Source organism: Balaenoptera physalus (assembly GCF_965194825.1).
Source record: "Balaenoptera physalus genome assembly, chromosome: 5".
Lineage (NCBI taxonomy): Eukaryota > Metazoa > Chordata > Mammalia > Artiodactyla > Balaenopteridae > Balaenoptera > Balaenoptera physalus.
The window spans coordinates 103,158,329-103,170,471 of NC_138884.1; the positions used below are offsets into that span (position 1 = coordinate 103,158,329).

Genomic DNA, 12,143 nt, shown 5'->3' on the forward strand with positions numbered 1-12,143 from the left:
GACATAACTGTCTAAATAAGTAATCATGTGCCAATAAGTATGGGGGAAGTAGATGATGCTAAGTTTGATTTCTGGGTAGGTTCAAAATTACTGCTTTTTTTGAAGTTGTAATAACTTGTATCAGGTCATTCTGTTAGTTGTAATCTAGATGATTCCTTTTTTGACTTCGTATGGCTTAAAATTTTAGGCTAAGTAGTTACCCAGAGGTATATATTTTACTACTCAATATTGAAATTTTACTGTTCAAATGGTGAACAACAGACTGTCAGGCATTTTGTACCAAATAGGCATCTGCAAACGCTGGGTTTGTCCCTGCACCAGGGCCAGACCTCTCTGCCCTGCAGAGAAAGGGCCCGAGTGGTGGTGATACCCGGGGAAGAGGCTGAAGGCTAATTACTAATCAGGTCCCTCTCAACAAGTTCTCACACTTTACAAAAATAGTCTCAGTCTAAACAAGAAACGTGAACTTGCCTTCTTCCTCATCTAGAAAACAGGAAGGAAAAAAGTGAAAAGAGAAAAAAGTGGTTAGTAACGAATTGTTAGTCATTTCCTTATTTAATTTTTTATAAAGCAATCAGACCTACTGAGCACATTCCATGACATTATAAGAAAATTTTGTTTGGGTTACAAAAAGCATGAGAAAATACATAAAAAGGTCTAAAGGATAGCAATAACAGAATCCTGAACTAGTATGTCTTCTCACTCTTCCTTTAGGAAACGGCTATTTATGATGCATTATAAATATTTTAAATTTTTGTTTTATTGTTATTTTGAACAGACACTTCTGAAGCAGAAATAATTTATATGGATTGGGAATCAGACTGTCTAGGTTGAGATCCTTGAACTTAACTCTATAACCTTTGACAAGGTTACTTACCATTTCTTTTTCTCAGCATTTTAAACTCTAATATAATGTTACATTTCTCGACAGATGTTATGAGGGAGGTAAAAATGAGGTAAATATTTGTGAAATACTTAGACTGGTGCTTAAGCACATAGAAAGAACTAACTGAATGTCACCTATTGATACTTTACATAACCGGGGTCTTTTGTTTACAGATTTGTGTTACTAAAGATAGTCATTTATCTCTTTTAGGTAGGACTGCATCACATGAAAAGTATTTTGTCACTTTGCAACTACAGTTCTGTTACTTTTTCAATTTCCCAGCCGGGATCCAAGATTAGTTCGTCATTTTTCCAATTGTTAACATCAAAATAGAAATAAATTCTTACTTAAAGGGAAAATCATGAGTAGCAAATAGAACTGTAATTTAGGAATTTCTTATCTTTCCCTTGGACTGAAAACTGAGAAGTCCTTCATCATAACTTAGGTGAAAGTAATCAGTAATTGCCAACCATGCACGAATGTCTTAGAGCCTATGACATCATCCCTAACACAGAGGATTTCCACAGAGTGATTAGTGCACAACCGCACATTAGTGAGGAACACTGAAACCTCTGAAGCATGCACCTTACACAGTTCCTTACATCATAGCATACGGGAATATGAAAACAGAAAGGTTCTTTCTCCCTTACCACTGCAGACAAATTCTCGTTTTTGAACCTCAGCTACGTTATGGCCCCTTAGGTGGGATGGCCCCATACACTGAGTGTAGAGGCCCACCCGAGGCCTTTGGCGTAGCCAGTCCGAGAGCCAGGCCAGGTGGCAGTCACAATACAGGTTGTTCGAATGGAGTCGACTAAATGAGAGCCAAGAAGTTTAAAGCAAGAAAACAGAGAAGAGTCATTTCAAAACTTGGAAAATTCATTCATAATAACATATAACTTCGTCTCCACCTATAAATAGGTTAAAGCTTAATAAATGCCAATCTAATTATTTTCCTAGAAATTAAACTGGTTTATAACCACAGACTCAAGTCCCTCTTCATCTACCTCTGAGCTAAGCAAGTATACAGAAGCTTGAACATGACCATGAAAATCTTTTGCCTACGTCTATTCAAAGGGACAAAGAGACACAAAGAAGTCCAAGGCAAATTGCTCTGCAGTCCCAACATACTGGCAGCCAGTGGGGGCGGGGTGGAGGAATGGGGAGGTCTGGGCTCAGGCAGGGGTAGGAGGCATGTTAAGAAATGTTGTGGCTCCCAGTTTGAAATACCAGTTAGTCTTGTCATTATTCGTCTCTGTAGAAACCGCTGGCAAAACTTTTTTAGCAGGTCACTTTCATTTTTTGCTGAACCCGACAGAATAATAATTCAATATAAACCACTTCTTTTCACATCCCTATTCTGATTTCCTTCTTTTTGTTTAATCGCAGTAAAAGGGATTAGCTGCTTTTGGCTCTTGGGGACATAGCCTCAAAGAGCAGGAACTGAAATTAAAAGGCATAAATGGCTGGGAGTGAAGGAATTATGCCAGCCCCCTCCACGCTGGCTGGGATCCACACCTGATCATGGCTCCCTTCCAAGTGGTAAATAGCACTTCTTCTCCATTAATAAAATATCAGACAAATGTATCCACTAAATTAGGTAAACGACTTCAAACTGGCTTTTATGTTTTCTCAAACGAAAGAAAAGGACATCCAAAGCTATAAATCAAAGCTTCAGTCCCAGAATCATCTATGCCACGGTAATACCATTTTAGCCCTTTTTAGCTGATGTGCTCGATTATAACCCAATAACAGTAATGGATATTAAAACATGGAACTCAGTCCAGAAAGCTAATTGGACCATAAAAATGGAATTTTTAAGTAGCAATGATAATACAGAATAATGAAACAACCAAAGCAAGGGAATTTAAAGTCAGACGACTGTTTTACATTCTCCTTGAGCCTGGAGGTATGGAATAGACTGTCTTGCATCCAAACTAGACAGCATGCCACAGGACAGAAAGGTACATGTCGGGGAAGGCTGGATGACCTCTGGTGAAGTTGGCTTGGAGGTCAAAGTGGCATCTTTTGGAAGCCACAAGGCACATTTCACATCATTGCTCTCTAAATATTTCCATGGAAACCAAGTACATTACGACGATTCAATTAGATGTGCACACATTTGAAATGAGAAAAGAATATAAAAATTTAAAAACCTGATTAGTAAGACAAACAGTAGTGGATTTCTACAAGAAAATAAGACTCACTATACGTAAAAAATGGAGATGATAGATCTTTTTACAGTCTTTGTGGCTTTAGTTTTTCAAAGATTGAAAGCTTGACCAATTTGTTTTTAAAAACTTAGCTAAAACTAATGAGAAACCAACTTCATTAAATATAGTTTGAGTGACCTGGGCTCTTCATTTTGCCAGTTAGTCTCAATCTGATAGCCCCAAGAAAACAAAACTTAGTTTTGTTCATTCATTTAGTTTAGAATGATTTTATTATGCTAAATTATATTCCAAGGAAACTATATCCCATGAAGGGCTCAGTTTTAGTGAGGAAAAAGTGACATTAGTATTGGTATTATCTAATTCATTAAAAAGTGGCAATTCAACTGACTTTTGATTAAAGAGAGAAAATAAATGTAATGTTTTCAGTTATAAACTATTGTAAAACAAAAATATTTTGAAAACCCTATCAAAATATATTTACTCTACTTAAAAACACATATTTTTTCAAAAAGTCCAATGCTTGGTTTTGTTTCTCACCATTTCTCACATGTTGTATATAATATATATTTTTAGGTCAAGGTGATTTTGAAACCCAGTTCAAATGCGATTTATCTCTGAAAATGCTGTAACTAAATATCCCACCCTGGGCTTTGAGGCTTAACTTTTCTCTAAGAGAAAAAAATAGCTGTATCAAACACTTTTATTAGAGAATCATTTTTATCCATCTGAAATATTTTAATGTCCATCTGTAACTCCTGAAAAGATATTTTAAAATATAAATGCTGACACAACCTTGATTATAGAAGCACTAAAGGGTGATGCTGTAATTTTACGTCACAAAGACTGTTGGAGAGCCAGTTTAGCTTTATTAGGATTGCTTGCCATACAGTAATAAAATCATAAAGATTTACCATTTATCATTTCTGACAGCCAATCAAGGAGTCTTCCATTTCTTAATGAAATGTGATCTCCACAAGAGCTCAAAGTAAATGTTTTTCTCCCTCCCCCAAACTTCCCATAACACACATCATTTAAAAGGAGGCTTTCAAGTTTTCAGAATAATAGTTCATTTATTCAAATATCATATCCAGAACTTTTTAAAAAGTGGTGTTTCCCTTGTCTATCCCATGATGATCTAGTGGTCATATTCTTTACTTACTAAAAACAGTACTTAAGGGGAATCATTAATTGATTAAATTGACTTTATATATATATTGTGGCTACTTACAAAGTCCTAAGTTTAGGCATATGGTTGAAACTTGCCACAGAAAGTCTAGTAATGTTGTTATTGTTGAGAGTGCTGTAGAATAAAAAAAGGTTAGAAATTTTAGATATGAAAACTTATTGATCACTCCATATGTTAACACAGAAAAAACCTCTTGTGATTATGTTTATGCAGAACGATTACCTGGTAAAGATGGCATCAAGAGTGAACTGTATTATACACAAGACGATAAATAAATTTCATACTTCAACATATTACTATGCATTCATCAAATATTTATTACTAATTTGTGACTTGAGTCATAGTATCTTTGACCATGTAGCTTTATGCACTGTGTACATACATGTCGATTTACGATACTGGCTAAGAAATGAGCGTGAGATAGTCACAGTTGGAAAAATTGATCAGTTATATTTCCTTTAAGGGTATTATGTATAATTAGTGTCCACGAGTAAATGAACCCATTTGAATTCTCCAATTGAAATCTCATAGCAATGGCACAGAATCAGTACTTTCAGGTCCTGGAACAGAGTCCTGTTAATTGTTCTTTACTGTGGACAGCAGCCGCTGTTGAAATTTGAGTAAGAAGAACAATATCTATATCTGGTACTTGCATTGAGTAGGAAAGAAGTGACATGCTGTAGCAATATAGTAAAAGCTTAATATATTCTAGCGGTTTTTAGTTGCAGCCACATATCCTGTTCTTTGTTTAGTGCTGTGTAGTGATCATGGTTTCTTGAAGCTAGGGTCAAGAAGATGGGTGGTCAAGGGAGATACGGTGAAAATAAGTATAATTCTTACTTGGTTCAAATTTTTCCTAATTTCCCTCTAACACAAGCATTGTTAGTTGTATTATTACTACTATTTCTACTACGACTACTACTCACTCATTCATCAAATATGTCCTGAATGGCTCTTATTTTTATGGCAACATGGAATTTCTAAAAATAAGTCAGGCGTAAATCTTGTCCTAAAATAGCATACAGCCCAACTGCGGAGATGAATTACACAAATTACAAAAACTTACAGTTAGTAAGATTTAGAAGAGAGGTATCTTTTTGTCTCCATTTGGAGAAGTCTGATTGTGACAAGACAGTGAGAAAGACAGTTATCCCGGGAATGGGTGAGCAGAGTGTGGAGATGACAAATGATTCCAGTATACAGAAGGTACAGTAGGGTGATGACTAAACAGGGCAGTTGTTGGAGAAGGCAGGAAAGATGGATCTTGGTACAGGTGGATGATGTTTGTTTGATATTCGAGAAGGGTCTGAATCAGAGGTTGCACATTCACTTGCCTACAGAGGCCATGCAGGAAACATACATGAGAGAAGCAGGCTGCTTGTAAAGAAATAAAATGGGGAAGAGAGACGGGGAAGAGCAGACCAATCCCTGGGGACAAAGAGGACCTTGGTGATAGTGATGATATTCTCTGTTGCAGCGACTAATACTCAGCTCTGATGGACTGCTGCTCGGCTGTAATGGAAAGCTGCCAAACAATCTGATTTTCTCAAGAGAAGCTAAAAATGGAAGTTTTTAGATCAATCTTCTTAATTTTTAAATACCGCCAACTAACTCAAATATTTCAGAGTCCACCGGCCACGTCTGTTTGGGCTAAGCAAGGTACATTGGGGCCACTTTAGGCCAGCTGGTGGCTATGGTTATCAATGGTGGGATATGGGGTGTTCAGGGGTAGAGGGATTTACTTAAACTTCTCAGTAAAGCAGGGCACGGCAGCTACGGATCTAGAACATGCACTGACTCTCTTTACTATCCAGTTTAGCAATGTATTGAATGATATAAGAACTAATGCAAATGATCTGAACTAAGTCATATAGAAAAAAACCCCACTGAATGAAGGATCTATAAAGCACTGAATTGGTCGGCTCATGTTATCTGAAAGCCTCTAGTATTTTCCTGTACTCGAGGGAAATGAGATTTTTTTCAAGCACCATTAAAACATATCCTGATGTCTGAACTAAAAGGTTTCACTTCTCAAAGGGATTTGCTTTAAATGACCCCTTTTCCTACCCTCAAAATTTATGCTGATTTTATATGGCTTAAATCTTCAGAGTACACAGCATACTGAAATGTGATTTTGGGGACAACTTTTTTTTTTTTAAGCAATTCACACTAGGCAGACATGCGTTAATTTTGAACTAAAGTTTCTTATAATTCCACACAAAAGAGTTATCATTGCATGTCGAAGCCAGTGGCTATCAATTTGAAGACTTTTCTCAAAATGTTAATTTGTTTAATGCAACTAAAAAAATAAATCATCTCATTATTTTTATTCAGTATTGATGCTGGCAAAGCAAAATTGATATTAATACCTGATAACTGAACAATATGTGGAACCAATGAAATTAAGTTATTTTGAAATTAACAATAAATATAATTGTTAATTAGTACGATGACATGTATGTGTTATGGCCATGATCAATTCCTATTATGAAACAATGTGAAGTTATATGCTGTACTTCTTTATTTGTGAATACTTTTTCCTGCATCGAAGTCTATTCCTATGTTCAACCTCAAGATTTTCTCTAGGTAATGAGAATATATTCTTGTACAAACGACATCCTGGTGTGTAAATAAGAAATGTTAGTCTTGGTAATCATGTAGGCCCTCTAGGACTTAGATCTTGACTTATTCTTTCTTATTCCCTAGTGCTAAGCATAGGATTTGGCAGAAAGTCTGATATTGAATGGATTTGAACCACGATGTTTCAATTCAATTCAATTATGTCCATTCTATAGAAAAGAAAAATAAACCATATAAAACTGGCAACTCAAGCGATGTATTTCATTTCTGAATCTAGTGTCCAAAGAAAAAGAAAATATTGATCTACATTTAGTTTCCAATGCTGTTTTTGAGACAGCATCTTCTTATTAAGAAAATAAAGTTAATTCTAAATCCTACCAATGAGAATTCCACAAAAAGTCAGTTCGTTTTACATGCAAGCAATAAACTGCCTCCTTGCTTTCATCTACCTTGGCTTTTCCTTCTTGAACTTTATTCATTCTCTCCCTTAATATATATTTTAATCTAACAAATTTCCATCAATGGCTCAGTATGATTACCCCCATCTTCTCCTGTTTGGCCTTAGTATATTCATACATTCACACATGATTCACGGAATCAAAATTTTTAAAAATCTAAAACATTAGAAATCCAAAATTTAAGGTGATGTGCAAATTAATGCTCTTTCATTATTTCCTCATAATAAAAAGATACATCTTAAAGAGTCATGGATGATAAAAATAAGCAAAACAGGTAAGTTTCTTTCTGGAACTCTATATAAAAAATGGTAACTCAAAAAAAAAAAAAAAAAAAAAAAAAAAAATGGTAACTCTATATTAAAAAAGCCCCAGACCAGATATTTATAATGGGTGAACCTTTGATTTACTTGACAAGAGATTATGGCTTAATAAATTCAGTCTTTCCAGCGCTCTAGCCAATTTAGCCTTAAATTCTTCATTAATTAATTTCTCTAAAGGCTGCATAAATTATGAGCATTTAAAAAATTAATATATATTAAAAGAATGTCTGCTTGACTTTATATTTAATATAAAATATTAAAATTATTTTGAAAAAAATTCACATTTTCTTGTATTGTGCTAATTTTAATCCTTTTCTTTAGCAAACAAACTCTGTCCATTAGATACTCTTTGAGACCTATCTATTAAGGTCCTCAAAAGAGTTCCCAACATTTTAGATTTTGATTTTAATTCCATGAACCATGAGATGTTTATCACACTTGAGTGTGTTTCATGATAGTGGGTCTTGCAAAAGTCACCTTTTAGATATGTTGCTAACCTGATAAAATATAGGAGGTGACTGTGTTTTCTTGAATTTCCTGCTTCTAAAAACAATGATACTAGTTTAGAACAAAAAAAGCAAATGAATAGTTATTGTATTTGTGGGTAAAGTGTTTTCAATGCCTAGCACAGAGCTTGACACATAGCAGGAACTTTCTCTCTCTTCCTCTCTCTCTCTCTCAATATATATATGGAGCACTCAATACATCCTCAGTATATTAAACATATATTAGTTATTCTATATCTAATAAGTATTTAAGTTCTTTTACTTAATAATAAAGTACTTTACGGGATTTAATTCATTCAAAACATTTAGCAAATTTTTCATTAAATGTTTGGTATCATTCATATTCTTAGTTAGGTGCACTGACTTAATAACAAATTCTTTGACTTGATCTGCTCTGTTCAACTAAATAACACTTGTGGTAGTCTCCTCACATAGAAAGTTTAGTGACACTGACTATGGTTTTGACGTCAGACCACTATCATGAAATCATAGTTGTATCCCAATTATTCTCACTCTGAAATAGCATTAGTGAGCTTCCTATATTAAAAATGGCTCTGGAACACAATTTTAAAAGTGGCCTTATAACTACAATGTATACGACAAGCACTTTGATCTTTTTTTCCTTTAGAATAAGTTAGATTGTTATCAACAGAAACAAAGGTGATCTCTCAAGTGGTTAGAGAACTGTATATACTCTCAGAGCAATTTACCTCAATCAACTCATTCTTACATAATTCTTTAAAAATAATTAATAACTTAGCAGCACATGACACACCAAGAAATTCGATTCATTTACTTGCAATTAAAACCAGAATCATAGAGAAAATATTGGAAAAATAAGCCATTCTAGTTGAAACAATCAACTTTTTTCAGAATTACATTCTGCTCTTCAAACTCAATTTATAAAGCAATGGGATCTTTTTCTCAGGAGGATTTCATGATTTCTGGATAACTTTTAACACATGGACTGAAAATTCAAAACCTCTTCACATTTAATTCAGTTTCAGATTTCTGAACAAACTGAGTCAGGGGAGAATTATAGCATAGAAATATATTTTATTGGGGGCAGAAATCTGTAAGTATACTTAAAAAGTTAGAAAGGTGAATCTTTGGGGAAATTTTTCAGAAATGTATAGACGGCTTAAGCAGCTTTAGTAACTCTAGTTTTCATTAAAATTATTTTTCATTATAATTAACAATGCCATTAAAATTATTTTACAGTGTCAAAGGTCTGTAGAGATTACTCAGTTACCTCTAACCAATTTTGTCAGCCATGTCTGTACAGCAAGGAAAGACAGAAAATACCAATTATAATTCAAATCTGTGTGTAGTGCTTTACAAAGTCAGTAGTGAAGACTTTAAAATGGACCTAGTGGGCGGCTTATTAAATTTAGACGGTACATTTCAAAGTAACCTTACAGAGATGGTAAGTTATCTAGTTAAAATGACATTTTAAAATGAGAAAATGTCTTTCCATTGCACAGCAACTAAAACATACCAACATATCAGCTATTAAGGGTTATTTTTTGTTGTAATTTTTCCTATGCAACTGATGTTATCTTAATATATAGCAATTCTGGGAATTCTCACAAATCCTGTGTATGAGACTATTTTATCATAAGGAGAAACACTTAAAAGACAACACGTGTGAACATTTGAGTGTCCTTCTTAAATCAGACAATTTTACCTAAGCATATAGATATGCTATGCAAGGTTTTGCACACACACATTTCAACTCTTCTCTGTATTCGTTGTGAGTTATTTAAGGACTCTCTTTGGGAAACCATTTTGACACAAGGTTTCATGCTAACAGATAAGCATCCACATTAGCACTCCCCAGACACAAAGCTCCCGTTAAAAGAGTAAGAAATAAGCGGTACTTACAGCACCTCCAGGTCCCGGAGAGCCCTAAATGCCCCATCTTCAATACAGCTGATCTGGTTGTAATCCAGTTGCCTGTTAAATAGATTAGAAGAATATATGTAAGAGACTGGACACTAGCAGGGTTAGGTGAAAGGAAGTCTCCTGAAGGGTCTCTGAAGCCTTGGCTGCACTAACTGAAATGCTCTCACAGATACACTCATCTGCTTAAGAATGTCACAAGCCATTCTGGCCTCGGTGCCGCCACTGAAACCTCTTTTTGTTCTGAACTGTGTGTGCAAATAGCAGCCCTTGGAAAGCTCCAGTAAATAATAACTGCGCCTTATATTAAATGCCATAGGAATGCAATTTCATTACATCAAGAAAAGCTATCCATTAAGAGCTTTCAGCGTCATCTTGCTGAAACAATTTCATTAAGGTAAAGGACTGTAAATCACTTAATGTCACATACACCCCCTCAGTGACCTAACAGAATCCATTTATCAGAGACGCCCAGCTGCATGTTAATTTCACTATCCTTGGCAAGAAAGAGCACGACTACTTTTAGGTTTTCTTCTTTTAAAAGCAGTTTTCTTTCAAGAACTCCAAATCAGGAAAGAGAACTGACGTCCCATCTATCTCCTTGCTATTCCCAACTAGGCATACACTTTACAAAGCTACCAGTTGTTTTATATTAAGCTTCACTATATGCATAACTTGCATTGTTATCATTAAATGCGAATTCTCGGCACAGTAAATATTAGACTTTTCAGTTAAGTAACTTCCCAAATTACACCACTCTCCGGAAAACAAGTTTTTTAAAAGTATTAAGAAATTTTTAAAAATTTGCTTTTCTCAAAGATGCTAATTTCAGCCCAAAACACTATGAAACACATATAGCAGCAAGATTGTTAAAACACCGCACATCTCTACAGTCAAACATTTAAAAGCTGTATCAGTTCGTTCTAAATAATACACAATTCAAATAAATGAATGTTCTCCAGAAGTTTAAGTACTCATTTGCTAAAATTCAAAGATTGAAAAAAAATGGCTGCTCCAAACTTGTTTGCTTTTTCCTGCCGCTTGTCTGGGGAATTAAAATTTCCTTCTTCATACTAAGGAATTTACTTGGTTGAAACGGACAACTAAGTACTAAATCCCACAGCACTCTCCTTTTCGTTTAACAAATAAGCAGTTTTTATTTAAATCTAGTAGCTTGATGCTTAGCGATATTATTATTCCTGTAAAGAAAAAGTATTTTAATGCTTCACTTGAGATAGAAACAAAATGTTTAATGAAATAGTCAGGTGAGTTGGCAGCTCTACATGCGTTGGGAAGGGAGGTACACATACAGGGTAAGACTATGATCCTAATACAAATGAATCTTGTCCTTGTTTCAAGTGCAGAATTCACCAAAAGGGCTAATTCAAATCTGAGGTCTGTTTTTATGGGAAATGTTGCAATAGCTGTTTCTCTCACAAGAGGACTGAATAAAGGTGCAGTGATTTAAACCAGTGACTTTCAGAGGGGCCTTTTCAAAGTCCTTACTTTAGAAATTATTTACATAGAGAATGTCTCATGAAATATACATCTCATTTTTAAGAAGGTCTCTGGGGGACATAAACATATAGGAGGCTACCTTGATGCCATGCAAATGGTGCGATCTAAGATGTGCAATATAAAAAACGTGAGCCCTCGAGAAGATACAATTTTATTGCTTGTATAAACTAACGCTTTCCCCAAACAACAGCTACCACTCATGCTACTGTAACAGCTGAAAGCATTTCTGCTTATTAGGAAGTATGCAGAGGTATAATTTTATTTTCTAAGAAGACTTTTTAAAGACTCATGATGTAATATGGTTGCTGCAGTTCCAAGAAAACACTTAACATTCTTGAGCACTTTTGATTTTTACAGATTAAATTCATTTAACAATTAAGTTAATAGCCTTTTCTTAATTTTAAAGTGCTAAATATATATCTACACTACTATTCTCTAACCTCTTGAACAATTTATCAAAGCCATTTAAATTAGCACAATGGCATGAAGTGTTACCCTTGACACACTACAAAAGAGAAATTGTTTCCAGACAAATTGGCAAAATCTTTTAATGCTATCAAATTTGCCTAATGCAGTCTCCAGGTTAATCTGTAAAAGGGTGAGCTGTATGTTT

At 34.7% G+C, this 12,143-nt stretch overlaps 1 protein-coding gene across 2 annotated transcripts in view; it reads right to left on the reverse strand.

Annotated features, from left to right (window-relative positions):
- The window catches only part of SLIT2 (slit guidance ligand 2), a 380,624-nt gene that overhangs the window by 120,404 nt on the left and 248,077 nt on the right, over positions 1 to 12,143 (reverse strand). For both annotated transcript variants that reach the window (XM_082462597.1, XM_082462598.1), the window contains 3 exons: positions 9,995 to 10,066; positions 4,289 to 4,360; positions 1,537 to 1,700 (listed from right to left, as the gene is read on the reverse strand). In XM_082462597.1, the coding sequence (XP_082318723.1) occupies positions 1,537 to 1,700; positions 4,289 to 4,360; positions 9,995 to 10,066 (308 nt within the window). The remainder of the gene's footprint in view (positions 1 to 1,536; positions 1,701 to 4,288; positions 4,361 to 9,994; positions 10,067 to 12,143) is intronic.